General features: G+C 39.7%; 2 protein-coding genes across 2 annotated transcripts in view; both read left to right on the top strand.

Moving 5' to 3' along the window:
* LOC118420735 overlaps positions 1-7,872 on the top strand; it is a 77,002-nt gene extending 69,130 nt beyond the window's left edge. The window contains exons 13-19 of the mRNA XM_035827690.1: positions 94-98; positions 560-658; positions 1,976-2,080; positions 3,096-3,157; positions 4,094-4,257; positions 4,684-4,814; positions 5,273-7,872. Of these exons, the coding sequence (XP_035683583.1) occupies positions 94-98; positions 560-658; positions 1,976-2,080; positions 3,096-3,157; positions 4,094-4,257; positions 4,684-4,814; positions 5,273-5,336 (630 nt within the window). The 3' untranslated portion in view covers positions 5,337-7,872. The remainder of the gene's footprint in view (positions 1-93; positions 99-559; positions 659-1,975; positions 2,081-3,095; positions 3,158-4,093; positions 4,258-4,683; positions 4,815-5,272) is intronic.
* Positions 7,873-9,585: 1,713 nt separating this feature from the next.
* On the top strand, positions 9,586-15,953 carry LOC118420401 (CMP-N-acetylneuraminate-poly-alpha-2,8-sialyltransferase-like). The gene is made up of 5 exons (XM_035827177.1): positions 9,586-9,710; positions 9,992-10,223; positions 11,439-11,711; positions 13,921-14,424; positions 15,042-15,953. Exons 2-5 carry the CDS (start codon positions 10,072-10,074, stop codon positions 15,331-15,333), a joined length of 1,221 nt encoding a protein of 406 aa, XP_035683070.1. The 5' UTR covers positions 9,586-9,710; positions 9,992-10,071; the 3' UTR covers positions 15,334-15,953.
* The last annotated feature ends 3,536 nt before the right edge of the window (positions 15,954-19,489 follow it).

Genomic DNA, 19,489 nt, shown 5'->3' on the forward strand with positions numbered 1-19,489 from the left:
CCCGAGCTAAATTCTTGATTTGTAAAGGGGGCTTTATGAGGGGCCACCAAAATTTGGCTTGGGACAACTTAATGTTTGTTTTGGGACAATTTGGGACCATTTGAAAAAATTCAGTGTCTGCACATGGATCATGCGTGGCCAATGCAAGCCCCAACTGTGCCTTCTAAAGGCAGCAGTCAGCATTAGATCTATCAATGTATGCAAAGAGAAACTTGTGAAACAAATGTTCTGCTCATTGAAGAGATTCATTAAGTCACGTATATGCACCGTAAAAAGTTAATAGAATTTTCATCTAACAGTGACTACTTTTTAAAGGTAAACACGCGTATGCCTCCAAATTTTCGATGGCTGATGTTGTGCTGTTACTCATTGTTAGTGAATGTCTTGCCATTTTTTGTGCCAGATGAAAAAAAAAATTGGGGCTGATTCAAGTTCGCTTTGGGATAGTTTCTCTGAAGCCAGTAGGGGAAAAAAGTTAATTTTGAGGTCTCCATGCAGGACTGTATATCAATGGCCAGATGGTGACTATTCTAAATTTGTAATTTGTTTGCCTTTTGCAGGAGATGTCTGCTAACCAGACCGCGGAGAGTCCCATGTCCTCCAGTCAGCCAGACCTAACCGACCTCGGCAGACAGACCCGCAAGAAGTCCAGAAGTTTGTGAGTATATCTACATGCTATAACATTAACTATTATAATAACTATAGATCTAATCACTTCAAACATGGAAGCCAATCTCTGAATTTCCCTGCATTACTCACTATTTGAAAAAAAGCCTTTCTGTCAGTCGCAAGCGTCTCCAAAAACGAATAAATACAGTGTGTCTGTATTAGTCTTCTTTAGCCAAAATCTAAAATAAAGATAAATCATATACCAACCCTAATTTTTTCAGGAGTGAAACATTTTTTTCCTAGGCCTTTCCCAACCTAATTAAAGAAATTATTTGCAACCTTTCACCCATAGTTGCCCTTATCATGATCATGGACCCCTTGGGTCACAGATAGATATGGTATTCTGCCACAACCCATAGATATGGTCTCCATGCAGTGAAGTGGCACTAACAGCTTTATAATTGGCCGGTATAGACCTGTAATAGCCAGTTCTAGCGAGACATGCCCCAGGCTAGAGGATTACTTAAGCATACACAATGTAGGTGTGGGTGAACCAGCCTGATTATGCAAGATGGGCCTGGAGAGGTAAAAGGCCTGGAGGGCACAATTCTGACCCTGAGTGACTTATACAGTCATCATACAGTTAGGCTCTGTAAAAAAGAGATATAAAAAGATTGAACACCAAAATATGATTGTATGTGTAGCACTTGTTCAAAATGCATAACAAAAGATTTCCTAAGATGCATGTATCAGTAGACAAAATCATACTACGAAATCTAGTATCGGTATATTTAATGATAATTGTAATTATAATATCAGTGCAAACATCGACTGAAAGATATATGAGCGCTGTGACACTAAAAAAACATTTAATTTGCCATCCAGTTTGTATGTTTTGTCTATCTCATATCCTCAATTCATTTTACATTCAAATAGAATCTCAATTAACAGAGTGAGGCCCAGCAATGCATTAGCTAATTGTCAGACACTGACATTCATCCCCTAAATGTCCACAAAACAGCAGCGTTCTCAGAAGTCATATCAACGATCAGAAGCAGATAATTAGGGAGTATAATCCCCATTCTCATTACACCCATTCTTGATAGGGAAGACAGACTACAAAGCATTTCCCCTTAGCTCGGTATCAACCTGTCCACAGCAGTTAGTGAGCCGCCCCCACAATAATCTTTCCAGATGGGACGGTGGGGGTGTTCTTGGAAATATGCGTATAAACCCACACATCCCCCGTTGCCGGGTACTTAATGCCGGGTACCTGGATGTGGGTCACACACGTAGCGTATCCTCCTTCAGTCGAGGCTGGGAGCTGCTCTGACTGGGCTGTGTTTCTCTCCCTCTCCGCTCACAGTGCCAAAGAGATGAGGAGCAAGCTAGCGTTCCTGAGAAAACGGCCTGCCGCCAGTGTGTCCATCCATGTAGAGGATGTGAGTGCCCACACCGACAGAGTACAGAGGTTAGCTTTTCTCTTTTTCTTCTCATTTTAAAATTTGTTACTTAGATCTGTGTCTTTGACATTTTGTCGTTCATTCTACAATTTTATTATATACGGTAAGTATCAACCAAATGAATCCCATTCATGTCTATCTTTTTCTTATCTTTTACATGACAAAAAGCCTTTGCGTGGCCTCCTATATGACATTTCTTTATAACAATGCATTGGAAGCTTTTTCTATCATGATTCCACATTTTGTGCAGGTACAAATATCCATGTCACCAGTTTTTATGAATAATGTGCATATAAGAATGGATTTCATAGTTAAAGTGGCTTTGATGGTGAACGATCTTTTGATCTTCGAAAATACGCATTGAGAGGTGTCATGAGTTTTATAGATAAATGTGCATACACTGTATAAGACTTGATTTCATGGTTCAAGCCAGGCTTTGGAGATAAACGGGCTTTTGCTCTTTCATGCTGTGAATTTGATTTGGAAAGTACAATTTGTATTGGACAGGGATAAATGCGGATTTTGAGAACGTGTTTTTATCTTAATGGTTTTGTCGCTGTTGCACACCAGACAATATGTGCATTACAAAGCATTTGTTCCTTTTTCTTCCTCTCCCAGACATGTACAGTAGAGCTCCACTTATCTGCATTCATACATGTACATGTATACAGCCACTGATAAAAGGCAGCAAATGTAAAATGTCTGACTCTGTGAGAGATCTTATCCCGTTGTGTGATGCAGGGTTGTAGCCAGCACCCGTCCTTCTGTCCTTTGAAAGAATTTTGCAGCTGGGGATGGAAACATTTTTTCCCCATTCCGTCCTCTGTGAGCAAAATTTAACCCTCAAAATGCAGAAAATAGCATTTCAGAGGGTCTAGATTTTAAAATTTTCCTTGGGAGCATGCCCCCCGCCTCTCCTAGGAATGCTGTGCCAAAGCCATTCAAAATCGAGGGGGCGGGAAATGATTTCTGGCTGGTGTGATGTATTTTGTATAATGACTTCTTTCCTCTTGTGTTTTATAGACTTGAAGTGGAGCAAGTCACAAGATGGAGCGAGTCATTTGAGGCGCTCCTGAATGATAAATGTAAGTCATAACGAATGTAGTCACTCGTTTGTGGCTGTGTGATTCAGAACAGACCTAGTAAGTTATTCGTAACAGCACGATTCAGAACTGTCAAGGTCTTCCACATGTGCAATGTACAAAATTATGCCTCCCACGGGTACAAATTTTGCCAATAAAATCCAGAATACCCATTTTATTTATCTGCCGATAGCTGATTTGTAGCCGATAAAACTGCCCATCAGCCTAAGCTTTAACACAGCTTGAATTGGGCATGCATGCCTGTACATGCACATGTAGAATGGGTACCATACAGTGTAAAATGCATACAAATGTATGTGTATCTGTTGCAATATCCATAGCATAAAACAGACAGGACCTGGGTTCAAATGCCTAGTACTTGAATCCTGCAGTTGCCAGCAATTCTTTCTAGATTAAAGACAAACGCTGTACATGCATACTATTCAGTTGCAAATTTTTGCAGGGTGAAAATTTTCTGGATTAATAATATTAATAATTATGAATCCCAACATTGCTTATCAAAAGCCTGTATATTGTGATTATTACTTTCGCCAAGAAGGTTATGTTTTGGGTAGCGTTTGTGTATAATGTACGTTTGTGTGCTTGTAAAAGACAAGCATAACTGAAGAATGCCTGGAGGAATTGTATTCAATTTGATATTCGGTATATGGTAGCGTAGGCCTTGATAAAACTTGAAAACAACAAGATTTTGGGCTCCCTATAGCGGATAGTTTGTAATGTTTCTTCACTGCTATTATTGCTGACAAAAAACTCTGATTACTTGCATGCAGGCAACAGAAAAAGTTTAGTTTTTAGGCTTCCAATAAAAGGAGTAAAACTTAAAACATTTGTCCCAGGTTTTAACGTTGATGTCTATTGTTTATGTTGTTGTTGTTTTTAATCAGCTTTTAACGTTTATTGTTTATTTTTGCCCCCCAGGTGGAGTGCAGGCATTCCATGGCTACCTGAAGACAGAGTTCAGTGAGGAGAACCTGGAGTTCTGGATGGCATGCGAGGAGTACAAACAGCTCAAGCCTTCCAAACAGGCGCATCGAGCCAAGAAGATTTACAACGACTACATCGCTGTACAGGCTCCCAGAGAGGTAAAGTCACATGTGATGTAGAATATATGATGTACATTGTATGTACATGTATCTCCAATATCTTGCTACAGATATATGGCATACAAAAATATGATTGAATTTATTCTGATGCTACTTATGTTCAGTCTCTTGTCTTTAACCAAGAAAGAAGATTGCAGCATCAGAATGAATTACATCATTTCAAGTTTTAAGTTTGAACGTATAAGCAAATCACTTAAGACTACATTATGACATTAGCTGCAGATAACATGCATATCATTAGGAAGATAATCTAAAAAAAACTGTACAGGCCAGTGTAAATTACAGGATATTTGTAATCAACAGTGTATTTTAAAACGTATCATGACGTAGAATCTAATACACACGCTGTGTACATTGTATACTGTTGCTGTATGTGATTTTAAACCAAATCTTTGCACCCCTCAGCTGAATCTGGATGCTGAGGCGAGGGCAGAGACTCTGGCCCGCCTGGCCAGTCCTGACGAGGCGACCTTCAAAGTGGCACAGCGCAAGATCGCCATCCTTATGGAGCGGGACTCCTACCCCAGGTTTCTGAGGTACGAAACTGTAGAATACAGTATCATGAATTATTGCGTCCATGAACAATGGAGGTTATGTTCTTGGAAGTGTTTGACATTTGTTTGTCCTTCTGTCTGTTTAAACTCAAAAAGATCTTGGGTGGATTTTCTTCATACTTGGCATGTGGTTAGATCTTAATAAGACCTCAAAATGATTTGGGGGGCATCTAATTGTTACAGTACTGTAGCAGAACTTTTGGTTTAGGTTTTGAAAATTATAATGTTCTGTACATGGTGTAGTCACAAATTTTGGGTGTTTGACTGAGCTTTTATTAAAAGTTATTTTGATAGTAGACCATACGGTGTTGTGAACACAGTTGGGGTGACATACCCCTTTCTTTAAGTTGAATACAAGACGGGGATGCGCCAGGTCATACTTATGCATGGACTACATTATACACAGTCTTGACATTTCTTCCTCTGTATTACTCTACCAGGTCCAACCTTTACCAGATGCTCCGAAGTCAAAATAATGCACAGCTTCTGAACCAGACGAGGTGAACTCACATGGACTAAAACACAAGGCTTCCCGCCCGGCCGGCTCATTTGCATCTGTTTTGCATATTCGTTACAGTGTTATCGTCTCATCTCTCCACCCTAGTTCTCTGGACTTGTAACTTTTATCTCAAACTGCAAGATACGATGTAGTTTGTCCTCGTAATCATGCTCTGAAAGGAAAATATTGAATTGTAAAGATGAGAATGAGAACAAACATTATCTGATGTAATTATACAGGGTGACATGACTGTTTTACTATGATGGGAACAGAGGGCAGCAAATCAACAATGTAAAATTTAATATAGTATTTTTTCGTAGCATTTACCAGTTGTTTGTAGTGGGTGAATGTAGAAGACGCACATTGTAACATAGCATGCAAAGCTTATGACGATAATGATTTGGTACTTACACCAAAGTTTGAGCCAAGAAAGCCGGGGATGTAAATATTGTGAGGCATGTAAATATGCATATTTCTGTCTTTTCTCTGTAAATAGTGACTTCTATCTGTAGTTAAACCTGTACATACATAACTAGCTATAAGTACATGTAGTATATTCCTACCCAATACTCTATTCCAACTGCATACATGTATGTTGTATGTATGTATGTGTTTTCTTGTGTGTGTGTGCGTAGTTTTACAACTGTTTGTGATACTATAAAAGTTGCGTGTGATAATTGTTCTGTGTTATCTGTATATTTTAACCAGGAAAAGCACTTACTAATTTCTGTAGAAGTATAAGCTTACACGTAATTAGTACAATGTACTTGTGATACATGACCCTGAGGACATACAGCGTAAACGGAACAACGTTTTGTACTTTCATGTGTGGTCTGTATGAAAAGAAAACTTTTACACTGTACTCAACTTGTCTTGTGAAGTAGACAACTGTGATGCTGTGATTTTGTACACATCAGCAACATAGAAAAACTGTTATATCATCAGCATTTAAACTTTTCAAAACAACTGACCAAGATACTTTTTGGAAAGGCAAGGGAGCAATTATGTTACCCTTAGGGTAGCAGTGTCGTTTGTCTGTTAAACTGCCAAATAAAACTTAGAAAGACAGAAGTAAACATTTCACAGGGACCAAAATGTTTTACATATCGGAATGAAACTAGAGCCAAATGAAAACATTTAATAATCTTGAATAATGTGACATCAGAGAACTCTGATTGGAAGGATACACTTAATTTTACCTTTGTGCCAAGAGAATCATGCAAAGGTGATTTAGTCAGTCCGCTTGTTTGAATTGCTAGTTGATGACATTGCTGGCTAGACAATCAGGAAATGTAAGAAAGTCCAGCAGAATTGTTTAATTTGTGTGTTAACTCATTACCATTTTTAGAAACGACATGCAATGTACATCATGTAATTGTTCTTTGCACAACCCGATAATCATGTGACTGACAGTCTAAGCTGTAGTATAGTGAAAAAGAGGATTAATAAATATTGCTTTTATGATTGTTTATTTAATTCAATTTTTAGTAGTTTTGTTGTGTGTTTGAAGTAGAATTGCCAAAGGAGACAGAGATTATGAGATGACACTGAATATTTCTAGTACTGAAAGATTTGTGCCAAACTATAATGTCATGATTGATGATCAGTTAGGACACAGAAATCATGTAGGGTATTCAATCTTCCACTATCAGTTCTCGATTGTGTGTTAAACACAGGCTATGTCTTTTTACATAGATAGATAGATAGACAAATGATTGTTCTGTGTTATTTAAACTTCAATCATGAGCTCAATTGGCAAGCCCACAGATAGACAGTCACTACTTGTAAAAGAATTGTGCTAAAATGTCTTCTCTTTAACATTTCATGGTACTTTTGTTGTGGAGAAAGAATATGGCAATCGGCAAGAATTGTAATATTGAAATTGAAAGTCAAAGCAAAAATCACAGGCAATATATTTGTTGTACTTAAATTAAACGCAATCTGGCGGCATGTGTCAATATGATATACTTTCATGCTTGCTTTCCTGTTAGGAAGAAGACATTCCATTTTCATTTTGTGATTTATTTTAACTCTCATGCAGTGCCATTGCACTTCCAGATGATTTCATTGCTTGCCTTTACTACCATTATATGATACTAAGTTCAACACATTTTTCCAGAATTCTCACCATATACATGTGTTGGTTGATGAATTGTCAGTGTACCTTGTGCAAAGGAGTTAGACCGGAACCCTTACTTTTTGTAGGATGTAATTCCCTTAAATCGTTACAGACAATGCCTGGAGCATCCCAGAGCAAATACGGCTGAGTTTCAGACTACAAAAAGACATTGTGGTATGCCCATGATGTTTGTTATAGCTTTAATCAGATAGAGACTCCTGCGATTAGCCGTTTTCGTCTTTTCTAGCAGAAATGTACATTATTTTGTAGGAAAAGACACAGTATATTGACAATGTGTGAATATGATGTCTCTAGCTACAACAAACCTTTGTGAAAGAAGTGACTGCTGCAGTGTACAAGGCAATCATGTAGACAAGAAGTAGACTAAGTGTAACATTAAAGATTTTTATGTTGCAGTGCAACATTCTGGGTTTGGTCTCATACTTTTGTTTCCTCTCTCTAATATAGCACAGATACTTACATAGAAGCCATTGAGCCCTAGCAACGCCACACTGCCCTACATTTAAATAAGTTGACCCTGTACATACTACCGGTAGCATATATTATATTCTAGTTACATGTAGCAGAAGAAGTTTTAAAATATCCCGTCATATTCGCAGGTCAGATGATATATGTGACATAAGTCTTTATCTGCATTCGTGTTGTGGTGCTGTTTTTATTTCCATGTAAAATTGAGTTATAACGTTAGTTTTGGGTTCGTCTGACTGTCAGTGTTTCCTGATTTTTGTTGTCAGTATAACTCAAGAACCTCCGGATTGATTGTGATGATATTTGATATGTGGGTAGGTTTGGGAATACGAAGGTTAAGGTCAACTTTGGGCCCCCTGGTATGTGACATTGGTACTGCAATAAAAATTCCGTTTTTTTTTACCTGGGTGTGCTTGATAACAATCGTGTACAATATAGGAAAGTTTGTAATATGATTCTAACCTCAAAATCTTCTCCATCTTTTAATAATACTGGTTTATTGCATACAAATAGTCCAGAAATAGCAGCCGAGGCTGAATTTTTTCAGACTTTACAAACAAGTTAAAAGTATAACATTTCAAGGGCTTAACATCACAATAAATTAAAATTAACATGACAATTATTGCGATTAAAATCTTTAGATTGGTAAGGAATCGTTAAAATCTACCATATAATATAATATATCAACATTAAAATCAACAACAAGATTTTCGTGTTAACGGTCACAATTCCTTATTCAATACAGTGGTAATGTAAGGTTGCGGTAGCGCTCAGTTCGTGTGTATATAGAGTTCAGTTTGTGGCTAGTCCGCGTCTTTAATTTTAAATAAAATCAGAGCTGCGTCCGGGGTACATGCAGTGGCGGAAAACCGCACTCGAGGTCTTCCTTCCGCTGGCATCAACCCTGATACAAGCGTCATGTCGGCTGTACACAACCCTCTCCAGAATGTTATTTGTTTATTAGAATTCACCACACAAGCGGAAGAGGCGGGGAACAGGTGGTGACACCTTTGCTGGCCCTCGCCCCGACATAAAAAATACAATAGATACAGCAGACTGAGATTTAAAAAAAAAACGACCACTACAAGTGTAATCAATCGATCAGACTACCGAACCCTTAAATCCTGGCAGGAGGCGCACTTGCAAGCATTAGACCAGGTACACAGGTTATCTGATACAAGGTGACTCTGAATCTATCAGTAGATTTCACAAATAGCTGTTTGAAAGACAATAAGTCGGACTGGTGTGACGATACGCTGTGTTCTATTTTCGAAAGAGGGCCTCCGGTTGACTCTGGCGACGTCTAGGGGCCGATGTACACAAGACAATATCAGGAAACACAAACGCACACCTAAAAGAAATATGTCCATTTTTCATAGATATCAGCAGCATCTCGTCTGGTCCTGTATTCACATCTACATGTGCCTACATCACATGTGCCAGGGATGTCCCCTGTTACAAACAAACATACAAAAGTTAAACATTTGTTGTGTTTCTCCTAAATATGACCCCTGGTTGCACCTGTTCGCCCCCGAGTTGCTGCATTGCGCAAGTGCCAACAAGGCTCGTCCCTTCTTAGAACTGTACTAGAAGTGGAAGAGTAGCAATTTTGTGACGCTTCAGTAGCTTTACATTGTATCTATATACAACAATTAGGTCAACTCGACTGGATTAATGTGAACGACCAGGATGACTTTCTTCATCTACAAACCTTGATGTGACGTGGTAGATTTATTTGTCCAATGGACTGTTCTATAGAGAAGCCGTAGAGGTGGGTTATTTTCAACAGTTTGCCAATGAAGAGCTCTCTGAGGCCGTCAGAGTTTCTCGTGAATTGTTTAGTCCCAGCAATTAAGGAGGTGTGTTCTACTGGATCTCCCAGGGGACTGTATACATTGTTGAGTAAGGAAAACTTGTGTCAGAGAATGACGAAAATTGCGTCGGGTCCGGAAATAGCCATACTACTGATATAACGTTATATTCGTCCAAGAAAACTTCTAGAAGGAAGCATTTTAGCGATCATATTAAAAAGGTTAACGTTATTTTCAACAGCTGAGACCCTCAGAGTTTCATGCTAACTGCGAGTATAGGCCTACTTGTCTGCTGAAAACTTGTGACTGAGATTGAGGAAAATGGCGTCGGATCCAGTAGAACTCGCAAGACCACCCCAAGACCAGTACGCCTCTTCCGCAAGGTCCAAGAAGATAGAATGGAGATTCCGACATTTTATAGTCGGCCTCGTCTTCTTCGCCACGATTCATTTCCTTCTACAGAGGTCACCAAGGTATATAATAATTTTATATCTTTATTTCTGTACAATATAGGTCAGCTGTGCACACACGTCTGACCTCATTTACGGACAAGGACGTCAACTGCCTCTGTTACAGGGCCACAGTACTCTCCAAGCAGAGGTTAGCATAAAGGCTCCGGCTGTTTTTTTTAACGTTTTTTTAGTCGTTCTTATCAGGCTTTCTATTTTGTATTTTATCTTGTATTGTCTAAACCTAACCTAACCTTAGGTTTTGACAATACAAGATAAGATACAAAATAGAAAGCCTGATAAAAACGACTAAAACGTTTAAAAAAACAGTCGGAGCCTGACGTCTGCTTGGAGAGTAGGGCGACAGGATACGACCACCTCAAATAGCGTTTTGGTACGAGTGTAGATGTCGTTCGACAGGGTCTAAGTAAAAAGAAACACGATTGTGTTCGCAATTCGTCAGGTGATACTTGTTGGTCTTGGCTTGCCCACACCCACAACACAACATAACTCTTTGATATTAGGCGAAATGTTGTCTGCCCTCAATGATAATACTGTGATAAGTTTATTGCAAATGTCTTGCCCGAGTTCTAATTGCTAGTGAGACGAACAGCATGACATGTGTGTTCTGCTCTAGTCGAAATCTTGACTCGAAGATTTGTCTTATTTCAACAAATATCTATGCTACGTATGCTTTCTGAAACTGACCGAACAGACAACTTATTTCATTACTGACTGCGTTGTCGTTCTGAGGCGAAGACTATAAATTTCAGTGTAGGGCGCTCCGGTGCCTGATAGCATGCGCTAAAAAATCTAAAGTTGCCAGCAAATACAACTATATGCATTGGCAAAACTAGAGATATCGAACTATTTTGATTATGTATAGAAATTTTAGCATAGAATATTTTCTTTTATCCATTCACCACAAAACAAGGTTCTAAAGCCAACGTTTATTTATGTTTTTTTTTGTCACTGTACGGAATTGTAATGACATTTATGTTTGTTCACATTTGAATGGACATTGGTAGATTCGTAGTCTCTACCAGACTCCTGGTCGCTGGAAAACCGTAGAAATGGAACAAATAGAGGAGTAAGCCGGTCAGAGGAGTGTAACCGGTCAGGGAACAGTGCGCGACCTGTGCCATTTCTACGGTTTTCCAGCGACCCGGAGTCTGGTAGAGACTAAGATTCGTACAGAGTGTAGACCGCATATCTGACCATTTTCAAACCTCCCACCAGACTGGACATGCAGACAAAGGTAATCGTGCCTGCCCCAAGTGCACCCCACATCCACCGCAAAGACACGAGTATTCAGCCCCACATATCAAGTAGAACACCTCGCCTGGCAACCACCTCCATGCCTGACTGCGTGCCAGCGTCGAACGCGTCCTGTGTTCATCAGTCCGACGGTCGAAGTAGAACACCACGCCCGGCAAAGGTGTACGCGCCTGCCTCTGTGGCAACTTCGAACGTATCCTGGATATTCAATGCTGAAGAGATTAGAAAAGTCAGGTCAGTGATCATTGTATGTTGAGTATACCGCCGTTCAAACTACATGTTTTCTCTGAGGGGTCAATCGTTTTTTTTCATTCTTTCGACAAATGTCTTTCATGATCAGCGATATGATTTTGAAAAAAAAAGAAACATTGCAATCTAACTAGGCCCCATAAGTTCGAAAATGTTTGCCCGATTAAGTGTGGGTTTTTATCTCTGCTGTATCTGACGGTGACAAAAACACAAAAGGTGTAAGTTGGAGTATTTACAGGTAGTCTAAATACATATCATTACCTTTGCCAGAATGGCTAAGGTTATGTTTTGGGCTTGTGAGTCTGTCTGTCTGTCTGTCTGTTAACAGCATAACTCGAGAAGTCTTGGATGGATCCCGATGATATTTGGTAGGTGGGTAGGGGTCGGGAAAACGAAGGTCAAGTTCGATAATGGGCCCCCTAGCGGCTTGCTAAGGTACTGCAGCAGAACCTCAATTTTTGATATCTCGTGTTCTGGACATGCTGTGATCATGATTTTTGAGTGGTACATAGCCCTCGAGACAGAGAGTAAGTGCTGTGAGTTTGGGCCCCCTAGCGGCTTTTTTGGAACTGCAGGCGCCGGTTTCCTTTCAAACTTTGGATGAGAATAACTCTACAACGTGTTGACGGATCGTCATGATTTTTGGTATGTAGATAGAATGAGTGATGACTTACATAATGGTATACTAATTATGCAAATCAGCAGCTAATTTGCATAATTAATGAGGAAAAATTATAAATCCACTACATTCCATGATAGGACTTTCAAACTTGTCACATATGTAGCTGGGAAGGAGGGAAATATCGACAGATATCCATTATGCAAATGATGACCTCATTTGCATAATTAATGAGAAAATATGAACATGTTGACGGATCATCATGTTTTTTTGTATGTAGGTAGCGTAAGTGAAGACCTACATAATGAGATAACAATTATGCAAATCAATAGCTAATTTGCATAATTAATGAGGATATTTTATAAATTCACTACATTCCATGATAGGGCTTTAAAACTTGTCACATATGTAGCTGAGAAAGAGAGAAATGTCAATACATATTTATCATGCAAATGATGATATCATTTGCATAATTAATGAGAAAATATTAACGTGTTGACGGATCGTCATGATTTTCGGCATGTAGATAGCCTAAATGAAGACTTATATAATGTGATACTTATTATGCAAGTTAACAGCTAATTTGCATAATTGATTAGGAAAAGTTCATAAATCCACTGCATTCCATTATAGTACTTTCATCAAAGTTGTCACATATGCAACTGAGAAAGAGGGAAGAGAGTAAGAGGTGTATTTAAAGACTTTGAAAGAGAATAAGTCAAGAATGGATCAAAGGATCATCATGATTTTTGGTATGCTGATAGCTTAAGTAATGCTTGATACAATTTGATATCAATTAATTGTAAATTGGGATCCAATCTGCATAATAAATGCCGAAATTTTATAAACCAACTCCAAGCATTTAATTATAAAGAAAATGAAATGAGTAACGCATTTGTCTACAGACATCATTCTACATAACAAACCTGGTTTATTTGGCAAAGGTATGTGTTCGTGGAACTCTAGTTACACAATAATCTTTTTTTATTATATGTAACTGTTTGGGCGCTTGATGATACATGTATTTGATAGAAGTATACGTAGCCTTTGTTGTAATCATTACACTTTCACATAGTCTTCTGGTCGTTTGGTCGATCGGTTAGAAAAGAATGTAAACAAAAATGGCATTTATCGATTTTATATGAAAAATAAGTCTTATCCCAAGGAAAATTTGTAACAAATCTACTCCAACATTCCAAGCCAGACTTTAAGAATTCAGAGCGTTTGTAACAAGAGCTCAATGTACTGCACTGCTCCCTGTCGATTATTTTGAAAAATGCACCAAACATATTCTTCCTTTCTGGATCCCGCTGAATTAAAATGCATTTTCCTCGAAATATTTTATAGCAGGAGATTTCTTATAGACAAAAGTCTAACTCAAAATCACGTCATATTTTCCCCTGCCTCCGCGTTTTTCCCGTTTTCGGGTAAAAATTTGTTCAGTGTCATTCTGTACTCGTTCTGCATATTGGTTTGTCGACTATCTTTGTTAAATACAGACTATTCTTAAAAGTTGCTTCCACGTCCATATGCTTGATAGGTATGACCGAGTGTCGATATCCGTTCATATTTCAGGAATGCTACCGCAATACTGCATCCTGACGTCAGACTTCAAACGCACACGTTGGGGAACTGCCAAAAGAAAGCAAGAAGACGACGAAGATCTTGTCAACCGGCACCGTTCAATCATACCGTTGGCAATCACACAACATGCGCCGTGGTGGGCAACAGCGGCATCTTGTTGGGAAGTCACTGTGGCGCTGAAATTGATTCGAAGGATTACGTCATACGAATGGACGTTCCAGCCATCAGAGGGTTCGAAACAGACGTTGGTAGGAAGACAAACATGACAATTCTGAACGTCAGCACGCCCAAGCGGATACGAGATTCATCCGGATTGGAAAACAGGACTCAGGATGTGTACGAGAGTCGTCTGAGAGACATCAATGGCACAGTTCTAGTTGCAGGTGCAAGAGAGCGTGTTGTCTTAAAGGCGGCAATGACGAAATATGACAATCAGTTTTCTTTCATTTTGTTGACCTGCAAAGAGAGTTTTAAATTCGCCCCTTTTATTCACAGGTAAGTTAAAATATCATGTGCTTTATATTATGTGCTTTAGATGTATTAGTGGCTATGATCGGTTGAACAAACACCAGTAAAGCCCAGTGCACATAAATATATCATACAAAAGCTGTCTGGCGAGACACATGTACATTTGACAAATCGAAAGGAGATGGAAAAATTGAACACGACCCGACGCTCGGGGTTATCTGATTTCATCTGCAACCATCGTGCGATTTACACGATATCGCAAGTGCATCGCACGATGTATGTGACCGGGGTTTAACGAACAACATAAATTCCCGACCCAATAAATCACAGTCTTGTGCAATATCTAACAAACTTTATAATGAATCTAACCTGAAAATCGCCAAATAGCAATTACGCAAGCAGTTGGATATGATTTTGGAAACGTTCAGATGTTCAGACTAGCAGAATCAACTACCTTTCGTCAGTGGCACTTCATGTACGTGCTGACGTAGCGCTGTTGGTTGGCCAGTGTCACGGCATGGATTCTACCTCAAACGTCTGATCGTTTCCAAATCATATCTAGTTGCTTGAGTAATTGCTTTTTTGGTGTATCTTATTACCTGGAACCTCCATCTAAGTAACTTAACAATCATTTCTGCTACCAGGATCGCGTCAGCGGTATCACGGAGATACCGCACCCCGGGTCCCCCTTCCACCGGCCAGACGACCGTTCTCACCGCCACCGCGTTCTGTGACCAGCTCCACCTGTACGGCTTCTTCCCTTTCCAACGGGATGAGAACAAGAGACCCGTGCCGTACCACTACTACCCGGACGATTACATCGAGCCTATTATACAATCCACAAGACACAACATGGGCAAGGAGTACCGGTTCTACGAACACCTTCAAAAACGACGGGTTTTGAAACTTCACGTTGGAAAATGTGGCATACACTGAAGTGATAGGATATTGGAGTAATTATATAATTCTTTTTGGACCGCTGGAGCACCGGTCCAGAAAACTGGACCTGAAAAAAATCAGTAGACTGGATGCTGGACCGATTCGAAAATGCATAGATTATTTCGGCAGGCGTTCGAGTGTTTTGGGGCTTACAGGTCCAAGAAAAGAACACGACCGAAATAGATGAGAATTGATAGTCATGTTAAGCCTAAGTTGTTCTAAAACAGAGGCAGTTAGTTAGTTTGTTTGTTTGTTTTATTTGGATCTCCATTAGTGATACTAAAGCAACAAATCTTATACAATAAGTAAACAGAAAACTAACAAAATCAACTGAGGTAACTCAGAGTGAAGGTTGGAGATCAGAGGTCAAATAAAAATGCCATAACTTAGGTTTTGTATGCAGAACGTGAATAAAACAATCATTAACAAAACATAATTGATTCTAACAAACTGAATATGCATTATGAATATAAGTACAAAGTAAAGTAGTCGTAATGATAATAAATAATATAATGTAAACACCTATACATAACTGAGAATGACATTAGCAACACTATAAACCAAAGTAATCCAAAACAACAGCAACCGCTGAATGAAATAAAGGTAATATAAAAGAATAGGGTTGCCTTTGTCTTCGAACATATACATGTTTACTTGACTCGGATAGGGTTTTAAAACGTCAATGGACGTCGGATATTTCACCATATACAGAATCCGTTGTAACGAAATGGACCATTGTCTTGAATATCGCCCATTCACAAATTTTCACAGATAATTAGGTTCAGGTCTGGACCTGGACCTGATCCTCTGGACCTGGACCGTACCTAGCCCTGAATTTTCTGTACCGGTACTCACCCCTAGGAGTAATGTCTTCACTTGCTTACTTTCGACGTCTATATCAGACATCTTCCTCAGAGCATGACTGGAGTACTGCTTCTAGCCGCGCGCTATTGTAGTCGCTGTATGTACATGTAATGTATGTAGCGCTTTTGCAGTGAGAACACTGGCTGAGTAGGTAGAACGTAAGCATGTGGGGGCAGTACTGGTTGTATAAAAAAACGCCAAATAATAATAATAAGTGCAGTTAGTTACTCAAGCATCTGGATATGGGTTTGGAAACTATAAGGTGTTTCAGTTAAGGTGGACTCTCACTGCACTTGCGGCACCGGTGCGGCACTGCGGGGTTCGTAGATTACTGAACGAATTTCAGAGATAAAGAACGAATTTCTTCCGTTTTGTGTATTTTGTTGTCTTCTACGTCATACTTTTACTATGTATTACGCAATATCTGAATTATCAAAAATCGCGAAAATAACAAAACAATGCCGCAGTGAACGAACCCCGCTGTGCCGTACCGGTGCCCTAAGTGCAGTGAAAGTCCACATTTAGCATCCACTACCTTTTTAGCGACACTGAGCAAGATCTGTAGTTTTGGGTTAGAAAACTGCTTACTGTATGTGTCACTGACGAAAAGGTAGCGTGGCTACCTGAAACGTCTGGATTTTCCCAAAACCATATACAGTAGAAGCCGCTTAATTGCACACCCTATTTGCCAGCGTATTTCGTACAATTACAGTAGAAGCCGCTTAATTGCACACCCTATTTGCCAGCGTATTTCGTACAATTACAGTAGAAGCCGCTTAATTGCACACCCTATTTGCCAGCGTATTTCGTACAATTACAGTAGAAGCCGCTTAATTGCACACCCTATTTGCCAGCGTATTTCGTACAATTACAGTAGACGCCGCTTAATTGCACACCCTATTTGCCAGCGTATTTCGTACAATTACAGTAGACGCCGCTTAATTGCACACCTTATTTGCCAGCGTATTTCGTACAATTACAGTAGAAGCCGCTTAATTGCACACCCCATTTGCCAGCGTATTTCGTGCAATTATCAGGGTGGTGCAATAATGCGAAGTTATCTTGCTGGACCGCACTTGTCTGGGATTTGGGGATTCCGTGCAATGAACAGAAGTGTGCGGTTATCCGCAGTGCAATTAACTGGCTTCTACTGTATCCTGCGGCATGCATTATTGTTTTATTAGGTAGACTACCTGTACACTACGGTGTAAAAGGCGATGTGTCTCCTCTTTTTTTTTTTCAAAATACATATCATCAAATATTGCCAGTCTGTAGTTATACATTTTACAAGGCGCTGTCAACATCGCAGCGACGTTTTCTGCTTGCAATAATAGTATTAGCCGCCAGAAGTCTCTTTTCACCAATAAGCTTTCATCCCACAAAGTTTTTGTCGCTGACGTGTTGTGATTGTTTTCTTTGGCTAACGCTCGGTATTATACAAGGAATAAAGATCATTATTGCAAATTTGTGCCACACCGGGCTAAGAGCAGGTCACGACGAGACATTTTGAAGAAATACAGTTTATAGCAGATATCGTTATATAAATTCAACTTCTCATCGCTTTTTAGTTATGGTGGAGATAAAAGAGCATATATTTTTTAAGATTGATGGTTTGTCTAGTTGCATGAGGAATATCAATTTTCATACAGACTTTAAGTGTGTGAAATAGGTTTTGTGCGAGCCTATGCAGTTCATTTCTCTCTTCTCTACACAATCTAATTTACATTACAAAATGACATGTAACATTATGGTATATAACGTATACGTTACTATAGCGTTATAGTATAAAATGTTATAGCAGTAACTTATACACCCACGTCCAGGTGGAAACTGTTGCACTGCGGTTCAAAGGTTACTTACCCAACCCATAATATGGAAATGCCAAAATGAAAATGATAAGGTGCTTAAACATACCAGGGCGCACAAAATTGACCTTGACCATTGTCTTCCCAACACCTACCTTCAGACCAAATATCATCGCAATCCACTCTGAGGTTCTTGAGTTATGCTGACCACAAACACACAGACAGACAAACACGCACACAGACAGACACTCAAAATTAAATCTCCATTTTTCATTGAGATAATAATAGCCTCCGGCTAGTTGGGTATCCCTGGCTGTATTTCTCTGTATACAGCCAAATGAATCAAATTAAATGCTATATCATTAGGCTCGCTCCCTGATAGCATCGCCAAAAAACAACGTTACCGACCTACATGTAACTTGAGTTTGACCTTGGAGTTACGTTTAAAACAATCACAGAAACCTCTAGATTTATAGTAATCGGAGGCCGGTATACATGTACCTTTAAACTTACTTTAATGTCTTTTGGTGTTACCTCTCTGAGGATGTACTGAACTGAACTGAACTTGATGTTTGATTTGGCTCCTGTAAGCAGTATAACTCAGGAATGTATCGGCGGATTGTGTTGATATTTTGAGTATGTTTAGCTTTAGAGCCCCCTAGCGGCTTGTTATGGTACTTACGGGAACACCTGGGATTTGAAGTTGTTTTCACTGTGGCTACATTACTGTGAGACAACACACATAATGTTATGATATTCAAAGACTAGATACTGCATCTGCTGGGGCCGTCTTACGTGGCAAAACAGTTCTGTCCCTGTAGGACTTAGTGCGCCAGTAGACGAAAGGGTGGAGAAGGAAGTGCACCCCCCCCCCCCCCCTTCACTTTAAAAAATCACGTGCAGGCCAGGCGGACTGGTCGTCTAATCAACCTTGTCTGCCTACCATTGATCTTCAGATACGAAGAAACAGCCATCACCAGATACCTATAGATAGTATCTCGGGACGACTGAGGCTCTTTTGTTCGGCGTCCATACACCAGTGAACAAGAAGAATAACTGTAACCTGAGTTAAGTCCGGGCGATATCATAAGCTGGTCCCTTCCATAGCAGGCGTCGAAAGGTGTTGTTAGATCGGCGTTCTCCTTCACTGGCTACATTTCTGGTTGCTTCCGGCAAATGATCACAACGTCGCTAACAGTCTGCTCTACCCAAGGCGGTCGCCATACAACATTCAGCCTTTTCTGAGTGGAAACTACTAAGTATTGTGTTGTGAGGACGCGTCGTGTACTGATACATGTAAATGTGCCAGTGGGCGGTCATGATCGTCGTGTAATTCTAGGATTTTCATCGAAGCTGTGAAAGGAAAGAATCTCAGTAAGTTACAGCCTTTTCACGAGATAACTGGACTCTGTACAACACGTCCAACACTGTCGCAAGAACACCCACGATTTGCTGTTGTGTGACGAATGCGACATGGGTCTGCG

This window comes from Branchiostoma floridae, chromosome 8, assembly GCF_000003815.2.
Source record: "Branchiostoma floridae strain S238N-H82 chromosome 8, Bfl_VNyyK, whole genome shotgun sequence".
Taxonomy (NCBI): Eukaryota; Metazoa; Chordata; class Leptocardii; order Amphioxiformes; family Branchiostomatidae; genus Branchiostoma; species Branchiostoma floridae.